The following is a 24,238-nucleotide window of genomic DNA, read 5'->3' on the forward strand; positions in this document are numbered from 1 at the left end:
GTGGCTCCAGGACCAAGGCAAACAGTAGGGGGGACAGGGGGCATCCCTGCCTGGTGCCCCTCTGTATCTCAAACGGTTCAGAGACATATCCATTACAGGCTACTTGGGTCCGCGGGTGCCAGTACAAACCCCTAATTAGATCTACAAAAGGAGTCGGGAATCCGTATCTAGTTAAACATTCAAATAGATGGTCCCAGGTGACCAGGTCAAAGGCCTTCTCCGCATCCATAGACACAATTGCCCGGCCACCTGGGCTTTCTGTCCCCCTTCCATGTTGAATCACTGTTAAAACCTTACGAACGTTTACCACTGAGTGCCTACCACAAATGAACCCAGTTTGGTCTGGGTCTACTATCTGTGGCAGGATAAATTTCAGCCTCTCCGCTATAATTTTAGTTAATAACTTGTAGTCAACATTTAATAGGGAGATCGGTCTGTAAGCTCCCGGATCTTCCTTGTCCCTCCCCGGTTTAGGTATCACCTTGACAATAGCAGAATTGAAATATAATGGCACCCGCGTGCCCTTTACTATGGTGTTAAATACCTTTCTCAATGTTTCCCCAATTCTTGGGGCCAGGATCTTATAAAATTCCCCCGAGAAGCCATCCGGCCCTGGGGCTTTTAAGGGTTTCAACATGCCTATGGCTTGTTTGACCTCTTCATCTGTGATAGGGGCTATTATATTTTCCTTTTGCAAGTCCGAGATCCCAGGCAGCCTTACCTTTTCCCAGAACTCTTCCTTTTTGGCCTTATCAATATGATCCTGACTATATAGTTGGGTATAAAACTTATTAAAGACTTCTAAAATTTCTGTTCCTTTATGTGTTATGCCTCCCTCAGGAGTTTTGAGAGAAGCCACCACGGCCGAAGTTCTAGTTCCCCTAAATAAATTAGACAGGTATCTCCCTGTTTTGTTGCCATGCGTGTAGAACTGGAATGTGGAGTTGGACATGCACTTCGTGGCCTCTACTGCTAATAGTGAATCATAATGAGTTTTAGCCTTAACATAGTTCTGTTTATGTTCCTCAGTGGCCTGTGTTTCGTAGTGTGCGAAGGTCATGGTTAGCTCCTCCTGTGCTTTTTGAATAAGTGTTGTTCTGTCTCTACGATATTTGCCAACAAAGGACATGATCTCCCCCCTTAAAACTGCTTTTGCCGTCTGCCATAGTAACAATGGGTCTGAGTCCTGGTTTGCATTGTTGTGTATATACTCCTCCCATTTTGCCTCCAACATGTTGCGGAACTTGATGGATGTGGACAGATACGCTGGGAATCGCCATTGGCGGTGTGTTCCCGTATCAACCGATGTGGCTATGTCACACCAGATCAAAGAATGGTCTGATAGACAGATTGATTCTATACCAGCATCCAGAATATCCGACATCATGGAAGAGGAGGTCAACAAGTAGTCTATACGTGACAATGTACCGTGTGCGGCTGAGAGGCACGTATAATCTCTATCTGTAGGGTATAATAATCTCCAGCAGTCTATTAAATGCAGTTGTTCTGTAATAAATTTGATATCTATTGCTGGTTGTGAAGGGGGCCTTCTCGGGCAGGACGACCTATCCATCAATGGGTTGGCCACCATATTAAAATCACCTCCCAGAATCAGTCTTGAATCCGAGTGTGCATAAAGTTTAGACATTAGTTTGCGGTAAAACTGCTTTGAGGAGGAATTAGGAGCATATAAATTGCAAATGACATAGTGTTCCTTGTTCACTTGCATTTTCACTATGATCACCCTGCCCTCTGGGTCTACGTATACCGTGGAGATCTGCGCATTTAATTTGGCTTTGACTAATATAATAACTCCTCTCGCTTTAGATCCATAGGAGGCAGAAGCTGCCACAACATAGCCCATCGATCCCAATTTTGCATGTTCTGTGTCGGTGAGGTGCGTCTCCTGCAACAAGGCAACATCTGCTTTTTGTTTTTTGAGATACAGTAGTATTTTTTTACGCTTTATAGGAGAGTTCACCCCACCGACATTCCACGAGCATACTCTCATAGCTGTCATCCTATCCCAATTCTAGTATATCTTTGCAAGATCGCCCCAAGACCTGTTTCCCCTCCCTCCTGCCTGCCCTTCCCTCCCTCCCCCAACATCCCCAACCCCTACAGAACATAGTAAAACACAAACTGGTAACTCCAACCCCATTCCTAGGGTCATAACTAAACACAGAAATTCGGAGAAAACTTTTCTCCTCGGCAATATCTTGCCTGTCTTCGGACTTCCGGGAAAAAAGGCTCCTTTCAGAGCACATCAAATCTGCTATAAACGTCCCGGACAAACGACAAGGGTCGGCACCCCAATATTCATTCCAAATAAACAAAAATCTCTACACATAAGTCCATGTATCCCTCCTTTAGGTTTTGTTGTGTGGACTATGCAAAACGAATCAAAGGTGTAACATCTGACTTTTTCACATATCTTGCGGATTTTCCCCGCTAGATGAGTCTTTACAATTATTTGTATTTCTTAGCCCAAATTACCGGTCCTCCACCCCTCAGTGGTTATACATAGTCTCAATACTTCTAGTAACTGCTCCATTTACTCTCTTGTTGGGCTATCTCTTTCTCCGGCTCTTAAATACGCTTGTGCATCTCCCGGTGTAGAAAAATCTTTAAAGTTGCCGTCCTCAAACAGCCGTAATCTGGCCGGGTACATTAGCGCGAATTTCCTGTTGTCTCGTATCAACTGGGTACAGATCACTGAGAACTCCCGCCTGGCCCTGGTGACCTCAGCTGAGTAGTCCTGGAATAGGTGTAACTTATGTGTTTCCCACATCAGGCCCTTCACTTTGCGGGAAGCTGCCCACATCAATTCTTTATGTAGATAGTTTAATGTCCTGAAAATTACCACTCTGGGTCTGTTACCAGCTCCTTCCTTCTCTGGGCCTAGGCGGTGTGCCCGCTCTATGACCATATCGCTGCAGTCAGTGGTCACATCTAGCAATTCCGGCAAAGTGTTCCTTATGAAGTGTTGCAGTGCCTGTCCCCTTACCGCCTCTGGGAGCCCCACTAGCCTCAGGTTATTCCTTCTTGACCTATTTTCGAGGTCGTCCAGTTTATTAGTCATCATATGACAGGATTTTTGTAATGCATCATTATGTGCTTTTAATTCTTGCACTTCATGGAATACAGTCCCTATTTGTGATTCATTGTGGGATACACGGTGGGTGAGCTGAGATAAGTGTCCTTTGAGTTCCTCTATAGAGGACTTAAAATGTGTCTGCCTGCTGCTGAAACATGGGAGTGATAGTGTCTCTTATTGCTCTTACCATCTCCTGGTATGAGGCTGCAGACTGCTGTCCTGTGTTCTCCGCGCAGTCCTGGTTTGGTGTGGGGGTGAGAGGGCTGCTGATGTGGGTATCAGTCATCTGCGAGTGGAGTGCAGGCATCTGAGGGCTGGATGGGTCCGCGCGCCCCGCTCTGGGCGTCTTAGCTGCTGCGGCCGCCATCTTGATTTTTGGCTGGATCGTGTTCCGTTGCTGCTGGCGTCCTGGCATTGGAGACAAATACTTCTCCATACAGCGGGGACTGTTCCTGGAGGTATGGGGACACAGTCCTTCGTGTGTGACCGCTCAGCGGTGATCCTGGGGTGCCGCCCCGATCACCGTCCACGGAGCTGCTGTGGCTTGCGGCTCACTACATGCCCGCCGGAACCGGAAGTCCCGCCCCCCCCATTGTTAACGCCACAATCAACGTGAACCCGAAGCGCGGTGAGCCCGCGAAGGGTGGTGGTACGCGTCCTCCGACCTTTTCATACCCCCACTATCCACGTCGGTGTGGAGTTGATTTTATATAGTGTGGCGTGCGCAGCGAGCCCGAAGCGTGGCGAGCCCCGAGAGGGGACGCGCATTACTTCACAGGTATTACGCGTCTGCTCGCCACACCGACGTGGATAGTGGGGGTATGAAAAGGTTATAATGGCATACAATGGACCCGATTTTACATTTGTCGGGAAACCTCAAAAAAACCCTTAGGAATTTAACATTACATACTGTACAATGCTTACAATGTAAAATCGGGTCGGTCGCATCGCATTCCATTATAATGGCATGCGATGGACCGGATTTTACATTTGTCGGGAAACCTCAAAAAAACCCTCGAAATCGGGTCAGTTTGGTCCCATCGCATACCTTAAGTTAAGATATGCGATGGACCCGATGGGCCCCGTGCTAGGAAACAAGTACCTACTTTTTAAATGGAGTGAACACAGGGCAGAGCACCCATACACAGCACATGGGAGAACCCCTGCATTTATTTGGAGGTAAAAATTCAACTTACACAAAGCACACAGTGCAGTGTGTGTCCTTTTACAGCAAAGGACAGCACAGGACAATAGCAACCTTTTTTACAGGGCACAGCAGCATTATAGTCCAAGTACTGGCAGCATATAACACCACAGGAATTAAGCCCCTCATTCACTACAACAATTTTATTCGATGTTTCGGGAAGATATAGAATTTAAAAAGTGTCAAATCGTTTGTGTTTTCCATCGGATCCGCGGTCCGTGAATGTCGGATAGGAGCCCCTAATCAGCGATCTTATCAGAATTGTGCATGCGATATGTCATAGGAAGTTTGACTGGCATTTCCAGTCCCTCTAGCTCCCTAATGCAACCCATCAGATATATCCAAGTCTTAAGGCCAAAAGTTTATGCCTATGCAATTCTCAGAAGTGAAAATGTTTTTCATTTAATGGACCTTTATAGGCCTCTAACCCCTTCGGTCGTATGACTCGAAATTTCAGGCTGAACTGCTCTGCAGGAGTACTCTCGAGCCCCCAAAAGCAGCCCCAAACTTCTCCAAGCAGCTACAAAAGCTTTTACCGTGGCCTGTTGGAGGAGTCTGGCCCCCTCTCTTCCACTGCAGAGACCGGGCAGTGGGAGTAGAGAGGTGAGACTGCCGCAACAGAATAGCCTCTCTCCCCCGCTCAGTTCATGATGTGCAGTGTGCTGAGCGGGGGAGAGAGGCAGCAGCAGCCTGTGATCCAGCACACAGCCCACAACCCCTGCAATTTTTTCCCCTTCCCTTTGGCCATGCCCCTTTTTTACTGGGACCGCGCCAGCAGTGCTTTCAGCTGCCATAGTTGTATTCAGAAAGTCATAAGCTTTCCAACGACATATCACAATGCATGAAAACAGCATAAATAGCATGGCCTAGCTGCTGATTAGCCGAGAGAGCTGCCCATTTTTAATTCTGCTGCTGCTGAGCACCGCCATCAGCGCTGCGCTCCATGGCACCAGTCCCTGCTCCACCACCACCCACCGCCGATTGCATTTGACTATTCATGCATACAATCTTTCCATTTATCCCACAGATGCGGTCGAAAATGAAGGATTGTATGCAATATGGCCCTAGTGTATTGGCTACATTATGGTACAATTGTATACCATAAGATATATTTAAGGGGAGTTATCTTGGTTTGATCAATCGCATGAGATATATTTGCGAAAAAGAAAGCAAAGTACAAAATTGGATGGAATCACTCCCAGGAAGGTCCAGGGGGAGTTCAAGGGAAATTTCATCAGACTTCGGGGTCAAACATATTGTTTTGGGTATTGGGCCCTTTATACTGCAGCACACAGTCTCAGCAGCAAGTGTACAATTGTGCAGAGGCTGGGGAGAAAAGACGAGCCGCAGTGTGTGTGTGTGTGTGTGTGTGTGTCCGCCAACAGCACTACAGATTTTGCCTGTCCAATGGAACTGACAATCAGACGAGCCGCAATGTGTATGTATGTGTGTGTGTGTGTGTGTGTCCGCCAACAGCACTACAGATTTTGCCTGTCCAATGGAACTGACAATCGTTATAAGCGTGTACCCAGCATTGCTGATATGCCAATAACATTAAAACAAACAAAACTGAAAACAATATAAAATAAACCCCCTGTTACCCATTTAGCTAGTGTTACACTTTAAACATTCCATTGCTTGCCAATACAGGGAAATTAAAATAGACCCCTAATTGCTGGCACAAACTTTTTCTGTATATTGCACTAAGCTGGTGAAGCCAAAGTCCCCTAATAATCAGTATTACATTTCCTACAATATCCCACTATTTAGTCACAATCCAAAAACAGGTGGCAGCATTCATTCTAAGCAGATAACAGAGATAGATATACTTGAAGGGCAAACGAATACATCAGCAACAAACTTCATAAATCATGAGGCATCACAGTAACTAAAAAGCAGAAAGCTTCCCAGACCCTGTTATTGTACTTACTGCTCCTGGACCGCAACTTGCACTTAGTCTGAACTCCGCCATGGACAACTCGAAGCCCTAGCAAGACAACCCTGGAGAGCGCCATAACAGCATAACCTAGTCACACTGCCACCGTCCGGCGTCACTCGTCTTCCCTACGATTTCCGGTGGTGTGGGTAACAGAGCGCAGCCATGTTTAATAAGGGCAAGCGGCAAGGTTGGAATTGGAAACGTGTGTTTTTGACAAGAACGCTGTCAAAGTAATCACCGCTCTCTGCAAATTAAGTATTTTACAAGCAAAGTGCTTAACTTGCTCCCCGGTAACCGAACCATAAATGGTATCGCTCCTCGTAACAGCAGGTCGAGTATTGAATCACCGATTTATGGTCCATGTGAAGCTTAGTAAATAGCAAGTATTTTGAATTCTGTATTATGTTTACGCTATATATATAGATTGAATCAAGCATCGAAGAATCGAGCATTTACTTTATGATTAGCCCATTGGTAAAATGTGGTGTTTTGGTAAATGGCGAAGTGTCCGTAGTTTGCGACGGAGCAGCTTGTTACCGCTTGTGAGAAGTGCCGGGTACGGAGACGCCGGGGCAAGGCCCCATCTGCTCACCACCCCGATATTCTATGTTAACGCAGCTCCACACCTGGGACACGTCTATTCTGCTCTACTGGCTGATGTGCAGCACCGGTACTCCGCTTTATGTGGGAGGAACACGACACTGAGCACTGGTAAGATAAACGCTGAATAAACACTGTATGCAAGCACGTAACAACTACTTTATAATTAGTCATACAGGAAATTAAGATTTTTGGTGTTTTAATTTTTTCCACCTTTTTTACTTAGCTTCCACTGTAGGACTTATTTTAATAGACATATCAGGGGCTTAAATACGAAAGACTAGAAATCATTATCCTCCAGGCACTAGACCCAATGGGGATGAGCAGTCTGATGAATTGTATAAAGGTGCCAATTGCGATGCGATGAGCGCTCATGCGGGCATCTCATCGCACAGTACAAAAACTATGTGCTGCACATACTTTTGGTACTGCCCTCGGATCGCATCGCACGCAAATTGCATTCAAAACGTATGCGTTGCATTGCTATCCAGCCCATATCGGGTGCGATCATTGCACTGTGTATGGGCACCTTTAGAGTAGAGCATTGATGTACATACACCTCTGAGCAGATAACTTAACTTAATTTCTATGTCTCATGATTTGTAAATCTAACTACATAATTAAAAAAAAAATGATGAATATATGCATGTATTTCCTTGAACAGGTACGGATGAGCATGGTATCAAGGTACAGCAAGCTGCAGTTTCTTTGGGCACAGAACCATACAAACTATGTACAAAAGTTTCTCAGCAATTTCGCACTATATTTGATGCAATGGCCATCTCCTATACTGATTTTGTGCGTACAACAGAACCTCGCCATGCACAAGCAGTCTGTCAATTCTGGAAGACTTTGGAAAAAAATGGATATATTTATAAAGGTACATACCAGGGTTGGTATTGCACCTCTGATGAGGCATTCTTAAGTGAGGAACAAACAACAGAGCGTAAAGACCTGGAAGGCAACAAAAAACGGGTATCATTGGAAAGTGGACACGAGGTAAAGCAAAGAATGCACAATGGAACTTTGAACAATCTTAACTACAATGTAAAAGATAATCCTATGAGTTATATTATTGCGTTTAGCAAATTTATTTTTAATGATAATTCTGTATTAGACACTATGGAGACATTTGGGACATTTTTTTTCTCATTTTCATGGAATGGCCCTATAATGTCCTGAAAAAATGTGAATTACTGCACTGTTATTTTTGAACATCTCAAAACATTAATATCAATCTGCGCACTATAAAGCTACATACTGTAGGTCATATATAACTTGTCAATAAGTAAAATTTTAAGCATGCCTTTAACATTCTCATAGAATAATAATAGCTAAAAGTGCTATATAAAGTATTCTAGTTTTCATAGCAAAGTAGCATAAAGACTGCATTCACACCTTTTTTGCAATCCCCAAATGTTACAGAATAAAGGCCCATGCACACTGGGTGACTTTGAGCTGAAAGCCACTTTCAGCTCAAAGCCGCCCAGTGTGTATGCCCTGGCGGGAAAGCTGTTCATCTGCTGGTAATACCAGCAGCACTGCGCTATGCAAAGCCGCCCTCTCTCTGCTGACTGCACCGGGCATGGGGAAAGCCGCTCAGTGTAAATGACCTTTTGACTGTCGACCTAATGACCCTGTCGACCTAGACTCATGTTGACCTTCTTGCATGTTGACCTAGACACATGTCCACCTAAATGCATGTTGACCTAATGACTGTCTAACAACTTGCTGGTGACCAACTGATCTACACCCATAATATGTGCATTCTGTCTTCAGTACTGTACAGTACGGTCTTCTACACAATAGCCCATATTCTTGCAGTAAAACACACACTACACAAATACACATATTACTACATTCTCTAAACATTTAAATTGTATATTCAAATTATTAAGATATCCCTACTGATAGTTATATATAATCAACGATCAACGCCAACCCGAAGCGCGGTGGTACGAGTCCTCTGATCTTTTCATACCCCCACTATCCACGTCGGCGTGGAGTTGCTCTTATATAGTGTGGCGAGCGCAGTGAGCCACCGAGCCCGACGGATTACTTTACATGTATTGCGCATCCCCTCGCAGGGCTCGTATTCCGCTGCGCTCGCCACGCTTCGTGCTCGCTGCGCTCGCCACACTATATAAGATCAACTCCACGCCGATGTGGATAGTGGGGGTATGAAAAGGTCGGAGGACGCGTACCACCACCCTCGCGGGCTCACTGCGCTCGTCACGCTTTGGGTTGACGTTGATCGTGGGGGTGGCGTTGGGTATGGGGGGCCATTTAACATTGTAAGGACCCATCAGGGTGGCTGTACAATAAAAAATCGTATACGATCGCATCCTATGCCATTTGTACAACCTCGCGTCGCATCGCATACCATCGTATATGATATTTTGTGTTATGGTATGCGATGCAATGGGCGCCGTGCTAGGAAACAAGTACCGGATAGATTTTTATATATTTTTTTTTTTATAATATCTCTCACATTATGCCCAGTGTTAACGTGTTTTCTGTTCCTCCTTTTATTTATTTTTCACCTAACTTGCACTTTTTTTTTCTTTAAGGTACAGTGGATGAGTGAAGAAAATTACATGTTTCGACTATCTTCACTACGCCCTAAACTTCTTTGTTGGCTTCAAACAGACCCAATCCGCCCTTCCCCATTCCTTAACATAGTACAACAATGGCTGAAGGAAGAACTACCAGACCTTTCTGTGTCACGCCAGAGAAATCGTGTATCTTGGGGCATCCCTGTGCCTTCTGACCCATCTCATACTATATATGTCTGGCTGGATGCCCTAGTAAATTACCTGACAGCTGCAGGATATCCAAATCATTCTTTTTTTCCTTGGGGCCCATCCACACATTTCCTTGGCAAAGATATTTTGCGATTCCATGCCATATACTGGCCAGCTTTCTTAATAGCTGCTGGTCTTCCCCCACCTTCAAATTTGTTTGTTCATTCTCACTGGACTTGCGAAGGAGTTAAGATGTCAAAGAGCCTTCAGAATGTGGTAGATCCTGCAGAATGTATTGTGCAGTACACAAGAGATGGATTACGATATTTCTTGCTTCGCAATGGCTCACCTGACCGAGACTGTGATTTTACACACAACACAGTATGCACGCTGCTAAACTCTGAGCTTTCTGATGCTCTTGGTGGGCTTTTAAACCGCTGCACGGCAAATACTATTAATCCACAGCAATCCTGGCCACATTATCAGCATATGAATGTGCCACCCTCTGCAAATGATGAACTCCAGAGATTACTGGGAGCTTTGCAAGAGCTCCCAGGAGAGGTAGACAAATTTATGAATTTATTCCAAGTGCACAAAGCCCTGGAGGCAATTGATGGTCGTGTTCGATGTTCAAATGCCTTCTTCCAAAGTCAGGCCCCATGGAAGTTGCTTAAAGGGGGGGAACAAGAGAAGGCCTGGGGGCATTCTGTGCTGTATCTTACCCTTGAAGCATTAAGACTTTATGCTACCCTCCTGCAGCCTGCAGTTCCGAGCTTGGCTAAAACAATCTTAGATAGGCTTGGTGTTGCCAATGTTTATAGAACACTCAAAGGAAACCAATTTTTCACAGCTGCAAGGGGGCAAAAATGTTGCTTCCAGGGTCAAGCTCTAGGTCCTGATTGTGGTCTCTTGTATCCCCGACTGGAGATTGATAGGATAAAACATATATGAACTAAAGAGAATATTGTATTTGAAAAATTAGTTTTCTATAGACTGTATGTGTTATTGCAGATATTAATAAAATGTTAAATCACAGCACAAATGTTTGTTATAAAACCGTGGAACGAAGTAAATATATATATATATATATATATATATTTTAACTGAATTTTCATACAATGCTTTTTCAGCTGTATTGGATGGTGAAATCAGTTATCAATTTATTTAAATTTTTAACTTCTAACTGCAGACAGATTGTTGAAGATAGAAGCCATTTTTAAGGCATAGAATAATTACAAATAAGTGACACACCTGGGTGTTAGAGATTTCACCATACTACCAGAGTAGATTGCACAACTAATTCCAAAAGGCATTGTTGTAAATTTGAACAAGCCAAATGGCATGATAAATGTCTTCTTTGAACAATGGTGTTTGTAAATACAGCTAACTTGTGTTGAAGTCTAGGTGCACACACGCCATTTTGTGATAGTATGGCCGCCATTTTGGTTCGCAGAGTTGCGCAAATAAAGTTACCATACCCGAGTATGTGTGACAATGTGGACCAGAAGAGTAGACATACTATCACACATAAATTCATAATAACACACTTACACGAAATGAAATATAGTTAAAAGGTTTAGAACGCCACACATAGCTTAGTTAGCCCTGCACACACCTGTCTATATCGTGTTTAGTACCGTTCCGTTCAGCTCATTATGCGAAGTATTCCGGTCATTGCGAATATTTCGCAATGTACACTGTCCGATAGTTATGGACATATTCCATATCCCAGAGACAGTTTCTGTTGTAAGTAGTTAACAAAGGAAACCAGATAAAACCGGTTCTTATCCTTGCTGACGCCGAAACCACCAAACAAAGGACTCTTAAAGTTCACTCCCCTGCACCTGGTCAGACCAGGTACAGCGTCTAACCTCCAATCACAGTGGACCGGACATATGATCTCTGACCAATGAGAATGGCCTTTGACCTCCCCCTTCTGACCCTATAAGATAGGCGACCCGGAGCAGGCTCGGTCACTTCGGCACAATTACCTTCCCTGGACCTTCTTACCGGACTATCGCTCATTCCTGAACGATAGTGAGCTCTGACCGGACTGCGCTTCGCATACTAGAGTGAGACGGGTAACGCTTGCATTTCACGGTATTTATCTTTGTAGTATCGTTGGCTGATTGTGTCTTGTATTATTGTATTCTTTCCCCTTAGCAGAGTTTGTTAGCATTCATTGTTAGTATATTGTATCACTTGTTATACCTGTTTATTTCTTATTTCTGTAACCCCCTTTTGTCCATTAGGGACTTTAATACAACCTTTTTATGGAGTTCTAACCTCCTTACTTCTATTCAGTGGTCGTGTCTGGTTATTCGCATAATAGCGATAAGGTACATTGCGGACTCTGTCCTTTAAAGTATATTCGCAGAATTAGAGACAAAGTCCTGCGAAGAGATCTCTTATCAAGGTATTGGTTCTTAACTGTATAACATACAATTAATAGGTACGCTACGCTGCGCTACGTTTTGTTCGCACGTAGTTAGGTATAAAGGGTAAGCCAGTTGCGGACACATTACGTAACCTGCGCTTTTCACATATTGTATCTCTGGTCATAGGTTAATCACCATTAACAATTGGGGGCACGTCCGTCCGCTCCACATTCCAGAACTCAGTACCAGGCGTGCGACCCGACCTATACCAGCAAAAGGGTGGAAGTATTATCCATTGCTGGATAGGCCGGGTCCGCGGCGGTGCGGGGTTCGGGAAGTGCTAGCGCTGAACCCGGAGTACAATAGGTGAAAGCCACGTGTTTTAAAGTATATCATACCTAAGTGTTTAGTAAACTGTACTTCTGCCTGCCACAAGTAGTTTAACGGGGTATAGTGTCTTGGGTTGCTTGTTTATTACAGTATATGTACCACGTGCGATAAGGTTCGCACACGTGGAATCTGTGTTTATTATAGTACATAGAGGATCCCCTCTGTGCAAAAACTATAATTGTTTATTGTTAGTTACCGCAAAAACAGGGACTCCGCCACGTGGCGACAAGTCCTGGGCCTTTTGCAGTAACGTAAAGCGTCTATTGTGTATTACGCAAGGTGCGCGCGCACGTGCCCATATCGGGAAATTTTCGCATCTTTGTACGGGATTTACGGATTAAGTGCGGGATTTATTTCGCATCTTGATACGTAACTTTCGGACGGAGTTAAGGGATTTATTCCACATTTAGGCGCAATTACTGCGTATAGCGAAACCCGAGTGCAACCTTGCAAATACACTATAGAACACGTGGGTGGCCGATTCATCGGCGGCCTGTGAACAGCGCATGTACACACGTGGATGTTCATTGGTACTGCACACGCAGCACACATAGGAATTAAGAGGTGAACAGTATTAAACCACTAGCTTCATTTAAACAGTATAGTAATATACTGCGAATGAAGCGGTGATTAATAAAAGAAAATAAGTTTCTTTTTCTTTTTGTTCATTTTCTCATAAGCAAGCAACTCAAGCATTATTTTAATAGATTCCTATAGTTTATTATAAGGGATTTATACCTGCATAAGTATCTAGTGAAAAGCTACCGGCCTGGGAAAAATTTTCTGTACAGAAATATTTCAAAAATAAGCATAAGACCAAGGTGTAACTAGCGCCCAGTGTGAAAAATAACTGAGGCGAACGGGTGTGTGACGGCACGACTCAGCGCAGTGTAGGACAGTCCAGTTAGGACCGGGTTCACGTGACGACGTGCCCATAGGAACTGCCCCTTCAGTGGAATTGATTCCGCTAGGAGGGTACAAGAAGATATATCGGAACGCACTTGTTTCCGATTAGCTACTTTAGAAATCCGATTTTTGGGGGTATAGGAAAGCAAGTTTGTTATACCCTGGAAAAATTGTGCCGCGCCAAGCAAGTTGGCTAGAAGTTCGCTGCTAGTTGAAAGACTTGGTGATTGAGTATCATACCTCGTATCCTTCGCACCTGCTTGACTGTGGGATGTTCTAGGAAGCTGTAGAAGTGAGTGTTTGGGGAGCTCTCAGATAAGTAATAACCCACCGATATCTATTAAGCTGTGAACGTTTATTCCTGTAACTATGGGTAATAACGGGTCACGCTGTGATAACGTGCAGGATAGGGAGGAAGCAAGCCGGCCAAGAGGATCGGCTGCTTTTATTATGTGCAGGAAGCACGGTGAACTCGCAGTTGTTTACCAAAATAAATGGAGAAAAATGACACAAGGCAGCAAGTTAGAATTTCCCAGTGTTGGTAGCTTCGATCCAGAAATCTTATCGGCAGTAAAAGATGAAATATGCCTACTCTCCAGTCGTAAGGAGAGAGTGAAGCATATAAATATTCTTAAATTGTGGCAGAAGGAAGGACAGGAACAATGGGGAACCAGAGGTCTAGCAATACCTGATGCAATCAGCCACAATAAAAATGCAAATGCAACCGCTGCCACACTAGAATCAGCTCCCCCACCCCCATATGTGCCGAAGGGGTTAATGTCTCATAAGAAAGACCTAAGTAATAATGTACCTGTTACTAACTTGTACCCTGTTTTATCCCCTTACAAGGAAACCCGAGAGGAAAACGAGCAGCTGTTGGCACTGGCCGTCTCTCATGCAATTAATATGATTGAGGGAAAAGCTCAACCCGCTGTTGAGGCCCCAGCACAGGAGGAGGAGACGGCTGATGCTAACAGCATAGTATTGGACTCAGGTAATGATGCACCACACAGCACAGACACAAATGACTCCCAAGCAGGTCCCAGTAATGCGAATGTGGTACAAACATACCCTGTACGCACACTGGAGGTTCCCTATGGTAAGGCAGACAGAGAGGGTGTGATACCTACCAGAAAGATGACCATGCTAAACCCATGGACACGGTTAGAGCTGCGGTCCATCATTACAGATTTCCCTGATCCTAGGAAAGATCTGGCAGTGTGCCGGAAATTTGTAAGGGATCTAGGAAACTCTGATGAGCCCACCAACAAGGATTGGAGAATCATGTTGAGGGCCTGTCTCCCCACTCACATTGACATCCCGAAATTCATTCAGGATAGTGGATTGAAAGTGGACAAGGAGATAAATGATGAGATCAACCAGGAGAATATACGCCTGATTAACTTACAGTTGGGAGTATATTTTCCTGCGGCAGTAGAATATAGCAAGATTTTCACCATCAAACAGAAAGATGGCGAAACTGCTGCTGATTATTTTACAAAAGCCTTACTGGAGGTATCAAAGTACACTGGTGTCTCCGAGCCTAAGGACGACCCCCACCTGAGGGAGATGATTGTCTCTGTGCTGGTGGAAGGGCTTAGGGAAAACCTGAGAGCCAGAGTCCAAACTTCTTTTCCAAATTGGCGTGGAATGACAGTGGATGCCCTACGGGAATCTGCTGTGGACCACGACCGCAACATTAAGAAGCACAGGGAACTGCAAACTGACAAACTGATGATGGTTAGCATCCAAGCCCTTACTAATGCCCCAAACAAAGCTGCATACCAACCACGAAACACCAGGGACACAGGTAGAAAGCCAATTATCTGTTACAACTGCAATAGGGAAGGTCATTACTCAGCTCATTGTAGGGCAGGAAACCCCAGGAGTTACCAAACACATAAGCGAGAATGGGAATCTCACAAAGGTGAGACACGGAGATACCCAGCCCCTAGACAATGGGAGGAGACAGACAGGTCACGCAACATGCCTCCTCCCCATCTGATGGCTGACACTGTGCTAAGGGCAACCCAGGTCAGACCATAGGAAACAGGTCATACCTGTATCCTACAGCCAGTTAGACTAACACAACACCTTGGAGAGGAACCTCAGGTGAAGGTTGATATAGCTGGAGTAAGACAAACCTTTTTGGTTGATACAGGGGCGGCCAGATCTGTTCTCAACACTCCTCTTCACTTGGGTTTCACTAACCAATCAGTAGCGGCAATTGGGGTAACAGGAAAAATACAACATTACCCACTGACGAAACCAGCGGAGGTTACAATCGGGCCTCTGCATACCAAACACTCTTTTCTGTTGGCTGCAGCGGCCCCGACTAACCTCCTGGGTAGAGATTTACTATGTAAAATGGGATGTGTCATCTATTGCACTCCCGATGGGGTATTCCTAGATACTCCTAAAAATCTTACACAAGAAGTGCAAGATATGCTGGACAGTCCTCAGAGGCTAATGTTGTATTCCACTGTTGTAGAATCAAATCCATCTAGGGTAGCTGAAATTACAGCACAAATACCGAGTTCCCTTTGGACTAAAGATGGACAGGACGCTGGGCTAATGGCAAATGTAGCTCCAGTAGAAATCCGCTTAAAAGAAGGCAGGATAGCCCCAAAAATACCGCAATACCCTTTAAAACCTGAAGTTGAGCTAGGAATATTTCCAGTGATCCAACGATTGCTCCAACAAGAAATCCTAGTTAGAACTTCCAGCACGGCCAATAGTCCCATCTTTCCTGTGAAAAAGAGCGGGGGGAGGGGCTACAGACTAGTGCAGGATTTGAGAGGGGTAAACAAGGTAGTTGAGAGCCAATTCCCCGTAGTGCCAAACCCAGCTGTCATCCTCATGCAAATCCCACCCCACTGTACTCATTTCACAGTCATTGATTTGTGTTCAGCGTTCTTCTCCGTCCCTTTGCATCCTGACAGCCAGTATCTGTTCGCTTTTACTTACAGAGGAGTACAGTATACCTGGACACGACTCCCCCAGGGGTTCATAGACAGCCCCAGCATCTTCTCCCAGGCCTTGCATGATTGTTTGCAATCCTTTCAACCCATGAGGGGTTCGATACTGATACAATATGTGGATGACTTATTGTTGTGTTCTGAATCACTGGAGTCATCAGTGGATGACACTAGACAGCTACTGATGCATCTCTCAGAGACAGGACATAAAGTATCAAAGGATAAGCTGCAATTATGCCAGACCAGGGTTAAATATCTGGGCCACTGTCTTACCCAAGGGCTGAGACACCTCACCGACGACAGAATCCAAGCGATTCAGAACATGGTACTGCCACAGACCCAACATCAGATCCGTACGTTCCTAGGCATGTGTGGATACTGTCGCAATTGGATCCCAGGATTCTCTATTCTGGCATTACCACTGCAAGAGATGGTTTCCTCAACTAAGCCTGATCGGGTCTCTCATACTGAGGAATCTGAGCTGGCTTTCGAGGAACTAAAGGTGAGCCTAACCAAGGCCCCAGCACTAGGAATGCCAGATTATGGGAAACCCTTTGAACTGTACGGAACTGAATCAGGTGGGTGTGCGGCAGGAGTGCTTGTACAAAAACATGGTGATGCCAACCGACCAATAGCGTACTACAGTGGCCAGCTGGACACAGTAGCACGCTCACTCCCAACTTGCTTACGAAGTGTGGCTGCAATAGCACAACTAGTAAGTAAGAGTGAGGACGTAGTGCTGGGACACGATTTAACTGTTCATGCTCCCCATGCTGTCTCTGCTCTCCTAAATTCTGCCCAAACACGTCATGTGTCCTCAGCACGGTTCACTAAGTGGGAACTGGCGCTGATGGCCCCAGTAAATATTACCATCAAAAGATGCAACACATTAAACCCAGCCACATTTCTTCCTCATGTGCCCTCCAAGGCACAAAGGGTGGAGGGTGATGGAAATGTTGCTGAATATGGTAAAGCAGAGTTTAGTGAGAGTGAGGACAAACATGATTGCATGACCTACCTGAATCAGACCTTCACAGCACGTCCTGACATAAGCGACAGCCCATTAAGTGAGGTAGACATAACCTTATTCACAGATGGTAGCTGTCATAGACAGACGGAGACAGGAGAGCTTTGCACAGGCTACGCGGTAGTAGATGGAGAAGGTATTGTGGAAGCTGAACCCTTAGGACCACCTCACTCAGCGCAAGTAGCGGAACTGGTGGCACTGACCAGAGCATGTGAACTGGCTAAAGGGAAATCAGTGAACATATATACCGACTCCAGATATGCTTTCGGAGTAGTCCATGATTTTGGAGCCCTATGGCGCCTCCGAAATTTCATGACGGCGGCTGGCACACCAGTGGCGCATGCGACGTCCATTAGGAGACTTCTGGGAGCTATCCAGCTTCCAGACAGAGTGGCTGTTATCAAGTGCAAAGCTCACACATCAGAGAAAGACCCGGTGTCACTTGGTAACAGCCGCGCTGATGAGGCAGCGAAAAGGGCCGCATGCCCTGTAAATATTTTTACCCATCCCACCAACCTTTGTACACTGAACATGGTATCCACATCCAAACTGATAGACATGCAGAATTTGTGTTCCCCACAGGAAAGAGCAGTATGGAAGTCGAAGGGATGTGGCCAAGAGTCCACCGGACTTTGGAGAGATGGACACGGGAAACCAGTGGCCCCCAGAGCATACCTTCCTAGTCTAGCCGAGGCGGCCCATGGGCTGACACATCTTGGGAAGGAAGGTATGTGCAAGCTGGTAAAGGCCTACTGGTGTGCACCAGGGTTCGCTTCTCAAGCAGGTAGAGTGGCAATGTCATGCCTCACCTGTTTGAGGAAGAACGTTGGAAAAGCCATCCCAACAGAGCCATCCCACATCCCTCCTACAGAAGGCCCTTTCCAGGTAATACAAATCGACTTCATACAGTTACCACCCTGTAGAAATTTGAAATATGTATTGGTTTGTGTTGACATGTTTTCCAGTTGGGTGGAGGCTTTCCCCGCTGCCTCCAACACTGCTACTTTTACAGCAAAGAAAATATGTCAGGAGTTTGTCTGTAGGTATGGTATCCCAAAGGTCATTGAGAGTGACAGAGGCACTCATTTCACAGGAGAGGTCTTCCAAATCATGTGTAAACTCCTGGGGATTAATAGTAAACTTCATACTCCATATCGTCCCCAGGCGAGCGCCAAAGTTGAGAGAATGAATGGTACTATTAAGAACAAATTGGGTAAAGTTATGGCTGAAACAGGGTTGTTATGGCCAGAGGCATTGCCTATTGTGCTGTATAGCATTAGGACCACTCCCAGGACTCCGCTCAACTTGTCCCCCTTCGAGATATTGTTTGGTCGGCAGCCACACATCATGATAGACCCACAGGATGATCTAAAATGTAACAATGAGTTAACTGTACAGTATATCCTAAAGCTAAACAAACAGCTAAGGGAGCAACAAAAGCAGCTGAAGTTACTGAACCCTGATATGCCTACCGAGAATTGTCATAATCTTAAACCAGGAGACTTTGTTATGATCCGAAATTTCTTACGCTCAGGTTGTTTGATAGACCGTTGGGAAGGACCGTACCAAGTTTTGTTGACCAGCACTACATCAATTAAAGTCGCAGAGAGAGAGACTTGGATACATTCGTCCCACTGCAAGAAAGCCAGTAACCCAGAATCCCAGTGTGCAGAGAGCGAGAGAGAAGAAGTGTCGCTAGAAGCATTGTTTCGGGAACACTGAGAAGCAGCCAAGGTCGAACAACCTGAGCGAACAAAGGTCTAAGAAGCAGAGCAAAATAAAAGTCCCCTGGTAGAGATGATGGAAGGACTCCAAGCAAAAGGTTCACAGTTATGCATATATGTCTTTGTTTTCTTTCTGTGTTCTTCTCTTCATCCTAAAATACTCGGTGGCTGCCACATTCTAGAGCGATCGGAGCGGAGTTCTGACAGTGTAATAATGGACCCAGATATGGGTGAGGTAGAATCCCTAAACCAGCTTGACACTTTGCCCATGACAGGAGAAGGTAAAAGGTATGAGGAAAACGTAGTTCAAGGGTTATGTGATGATTTATTGTCTGGTGAGTACTGTGTCTGTAGATATTGTCAACCTAAAATGGAAGAAGGATGCATCCAGCGATGTCAGTCGACCAGTAAGGCAACTACCGGCCGACATCCCTTGAGTGATTACCACTCATTAGTGGGTAAGGTTTTAAACCAAACAGAATGCTGGGTGTGTTCACAAGTATTACATAAAAGGAGTAGTGTAGGCCTAGTCCCATATCCGCTTAATATTTCAGAGATAAGCGTATTAAATAAGGGGAGGCCATTGGATAAGAGATACCTGTATACCAGGTCCCCTAGTCTTAGATTACACCCATACCAAGTGGATAAATCCCTGGTATGTATGAACTTCTCAAGTTCCAGAACAATCGGTACTTGGGAAGTGACATGGCAAAACCAGACAATAACTTACTCCCAGCGTCCAGATGGAGAGCCCATAGATAAAGAATTATTGTTAAAAATCCGAACCAGTGGAAGACACTATAAATATGTTTACACGGTGAAGAAAAGTAAAATGATGGCCGGCAGAGTATCAGCCGGCTACTGTAATATGATCCTACAGCCAGAAACATGTGAGGAACGAGTCAGGGAGCAGGGGACGGGGATGTTCTTATGGATAATGTGTGACAAGATAATGAAATACTCTGTCCCTTATTTTCTCCCTGACGATGTTTATTATATTTGTGGTAGAAGGGCGTACAAATGGCTCTCCATGAACTACGTTGGTATTTGTTATCTAGGCAGAGTGTTACCGGAAGTGATGACCCTCACACACGATGAGATGATGAACATACACAGAGGTATTTCTCCTCCTTACACTCATACCCATTATGACCAAATCCATAAAAGGGATTTAACAATAAGAAAAGAACCCCTAGCTTCTGAAATGATACACGAGTCGTTCGGTATCCAATTCCTCATTGCATTAGATATCACCCATACCGCCCGAGGAGTTATCAATTTTAAATACATACAAGCATTAGCCAGCTTGGTAGATAACATCACTGAGATTTATGATGACACCTTTAGATACACTGGGAAGGAGTTGCAAGCGTATAAAAGAGAGCTAGTCCAACATCGAATGGTGTTGAATTATCTGACAGCCATGACAGGAGGATATTGTGTCACCCTCTCTACACAGTTTGGGGTGAAATGTTGTACATATATCACCAACAATACTGAAGACCCAGAAGAAATCATCGATCACCGGATGGATGAGATTCTTCAGCTTAAATGGGAATTTAGAAGGGAACATAATATCAGCCTGGCAGAAATAGGTAACAAAGTTAGCGAATGGACCTCCTGGTTGAATCCAATGCACTGGTTCTCTGGTTTAGGAGAATGGGCGCAGGGGATCATAGCTAGCATAGGAAAACTCCTTCTCTGCATCGGTGGTGCCATCATAGTCTTTGTGCTATTGTTCAAATGTTTAAAGGTGGTGACCCGGGGAAAGGCAAAACGTACCGAAATCATGAGTGTAAGAACGAGAGATACAGTGGAAGACCAGGGTTTGGTATATGACCCAAAAATCGAAACCACCTCCCTTTAAAGAAATCATATTTGTGAACGTGTATATGTTGTAACCACCCCTGTTTTTATTTTTATCCCAAAATTGTACATTATCCTTCGTGACCCTGAGTAGATTGTTCGATAAATGCGGCCCATCGTTTATCCATGATCCTGGATCGGCCGAGAGCAGATGGTTTACTCCCCTTATATGTTTATTTCATGTATCCCAATTTCTCTGTTAGGATTATGAATTTCTGTTTTGTCGTGTGAAATGTTTTGTATTGTAACAGTTTTATATTTACTGTTAAAGGGTGGACTGTTGAAGTCTAGGTGCACACACGCCATTTTGTGATAGTATGGCCGCCATTTTGGTTCGCAGAGTTGCGCAAATAAAGTTACCATACCCGAGTATGTGTGACAATGTGGACCAGAAGAGTAGACATACTATCACACATAAATTCATAATAACACACTTACACGAAATGAAATATAGTTAAAAGGTTTAGAACGCCACACATAGCTTAGTTAGCCCTGCACACACCTGTCTATATCGTGTTTAGTACCGTTCCGTTCAGCTCATTATGCGAAGTATTCCGGTCATTGCGAATATTTCGCAATGTACACTGTCCGATAGTTATGGACATATTCCATATCCCAGAGACAGTTTCTGTTGTAAGTAGTTAACAAAGGAAACCAGATAAAACCGGTTCTTATCCTTGCTGACGCCGAAACCACCAAACAAAGGACTCTTAAAGTTCACTCCCCTGCACCTGGTCAGACCAGGTACAGCGTCTAACCTCCAATCACAGTGGACCGGACATATGATCTCTGACCAATGAGAATGGCCTTTGACCTCCCCCTTCTGACCCTATAAGATAGGCGACCCGGAGCAGGCTCGGTCACTTCGGCACAATTACCTTCCCTGGACCTTCTTACCGGACTATCGCTCATTCCTGAACGATAGTGAGCTCTGACCGGACTGCGCTTCGCATACTAGAGTGAGACGGGTAACGGTTGCATTTCACGGTATTTATCTTTGTAGTATCGTTGGCTGATTGTGTCTTGTATTATTGTATTCTTTCCCCTTAGCAGAGTTTGTTAGCATTCATTGTTAGTATATTGTATCACTTGTTATACCTGTTTATTTCTTATTTCTGTAACCCCCTTTTGTCCATTAGGGACTTTAATACAACCTTTTTATGGAGTTCTAACCTCCTTACTTCTATTCAGTGGTCGTGTCTGGTTATTCGCATAATAGCGATAAGGTACATTGCGGACTCTGTCCTTTAAAGTATATTCGCAGAATTAGAGACAAAGTCCTGCGAAGAGATCTCTTATCAAGGTATTGGTTCTTAACTGTATAACATACAATTAATAGGTACGCTACGCTGCGCTACGTTTTGTTCGCACGTAGTTAGGTATAAAGGGTAAGCCAGTTGCGGACACATTACGTAACCTGCGCTTTTCACATATTGTATCTCTGGTCATAGGTTAATCACCATTAACACTTGAATCAGTGGTGAATATGTTCTGTGCTCTGCCTAACCCAGGCATGTCCAAACTGTGGCCCTCAAGCTGTTGTGAAACTACACATCCCAGCATGCCTTGCCATAGTTTTAGAATTCCATAATTGGAAAAACTGTGGCAAGGCAACAGCTGGAGGGCCATAGTTTGGACATGCCTGGCCTAACCTATCAGATCATCAATGTATTGCAAGTTCTAAGCATTTTACCGTTATTTAGTCTACGGTATTTGACACAGCATCCTGTATTCTGATCCTTTTTGGGACTTCTGTATGAGTTAATGGCAACTAACTAATTTTTTTCAATCCTGGGATGTGGTATTGAAAAATCAACCCCGAGATTGATCGATTTTGACAAATACTGGAAATTGAAAGATAATACTTATGCTGCCCATACACTTGTGCGATTGGATTGGATGCAGCATCGCAGTGCAATGTCCATCGAACCCGATCGCATCTTGTGGTGCTAAAGTGCCCCCTTTACAGCACCCAATGTCACATGCCATCTTGAGATGGCATGTGACTGGAAGAGGGCGGCGTTATGTAGCGCAAGAAGTAGCGCTAACGGGCGGCAATGGTCAGTCAGCGGTGGTGACAGAATTGTTTAAACACTGGGTAGCCCTCTGGTTGGCTGAGATAGCTCAGCCAATCAGAGGACTGCCCAGTGTTTAAATATTTCTGCCGCCATAGTAGCGTTAGCAGGCTGTGGAGGTCAGCGGTGACGGCAGAAGTGTTTAAACACTGGGCAGCCAATCAGAGGGCTGCCCAGTGTTTAAACACTGCTGCCGCAACTGCTGACTGACCACCTCCGCCCGCTAGAGCTACAGCTACAACGCTGCCCTCTGCCTGCCGTCTCCCACACCACCAACGGTCGCTCCGGCCCCCTCTCCCCATCCCCACGCCGCTGAAAAAGCGTTCCCTCCACGCCCACCAGCGAATTGCATTCGAGCATCGCATTTGGTTAAAAACCACATGCAATTGCTCCTGCAATTTGATAAATATGTGCAACACATAAGAACTTGAGATCCAACATTCGACCAGCGTGCCTGCGTATCGCATCGAATGGTACACATTTTGTGCATACAAATGCCAGATATGGTCGAAATCGAATGATTGCATGCAATATCTCACAAGTGTATGGGCAGCATTAGAAGCTTACCTTGTGCCCTCTGCTGCCACTTTCCACAAGGCTTAGCTACTTTCTAGTATTATACTACAGGACTAGTGTCAGACACCGGAGCCAACTTTCTGAACTAATAGCTTCCTACAAAGCATTAATTACGCAAAGCAGCTATGCGGCAACAGGGTCAGTAATGGGAAGTGTAGAATACACTGACACTACATGCAATGCTGCAAACACAGGACAAAGAAGGATTAGTATTTCCCCAAACAATTTGGCCCACGCTTGATTGTCAGCTGTCACATCCATGTACACCAGTGGGTTCATGTTATGGGCTGTCATACTGTCCCTGCATAGTCTTGCAGAGATGAATGACCTATTCCTGATCAGGGTCAGTATCTCATCTAAGTATACTTTAGAGCAGAGAAGGGAAAGGGGGGACATGATAGAAATTTTCCAATATATCAAGGGTTTTAACAAGGTACAGGAGGGAGACATTTCTTCACAGGAAGAGGAGCAGCAGAACACGAGGACATGCACTGAACCTAGAGAGAGGAAGAGGAAGAATTACTTCACAGAAAGAGTAGTAGATAAGTGGAATAGCCTCCCATCAGAGGTGGGAGAGTCAAATACAGTAGAACAATTTAAACATGCTTGGGATAAGCATATTGATATCCTTACAAAAAAATAAGGATCAAATATAGTTTGAGGTAACATGTTTAAAAAAGGGCAGACTAGATGGACCAAGTGGTTCTTATCTGCTGTCAAATTCTATGTTTCTT

At 44.8% G+C, this 24,238-nt stretch overlaps 2 protein-coding genes across 2 annotated transcripts in view; one reads left to right on the top strand and one right to left on the bottom strand.

The window, feature by feature from the left end:
- The window catches only part of AIFM1 (apoptosis inducing factor mitochondria associated 1), a 130,413-nt gene extending 123,519 nt beyond the window's left edge, over positions 1–6,894 (bottom strand). Inside the window, exon 1 of the mRNA XM_083159026.1 lies at positions 6,232–6,894. Coding sequence (XP_083015152.1) covers positions 6,232–6,316 — 85 coding nt within the window. The 5' untranslated portion in view covers positions 6,317–6,894. The remainder of the gene's footprint in view (positions 1–6,231) is intronic.
- On the top strand, positions 6,364–11,883 carry MARS2 (methionyl-tRNA synthetase 2, mitochondrial). The gene is made up of 4 exons (XM_083159027.1): positions 6,364–6,570; positions 6,664–6,951; positions 7,505–7,839; positions 9,411–11,883. Exons 2-4 carry the CDS (start codon positions 6,720–6,722, stop codon positions 10,533–10,535), a joined length of 1,692 nt encoding a protein of 563 aa, XP_083015153.1. The 5' UTR covers positions 6,364–6,570; positions 6,664–6,719; the 3' UTR covers positions 10,536–11,883.
- Positions 11,884–24,238: the final 12,355 nt, after the last annotated feature.

This window comes from Crinia signifera, chromosome 9, assembly GCF_055691185.1.
Source record: "Crinia signifera chromosome 9, ASM5569118v1, whole genome shotgun sequence".
NCBI classification, from domain to species: Eukaryota; Metazoa; Chordata; class Amphibia; order Anura; family Myobatrachidae; genus Crinia; species Crinia signifera.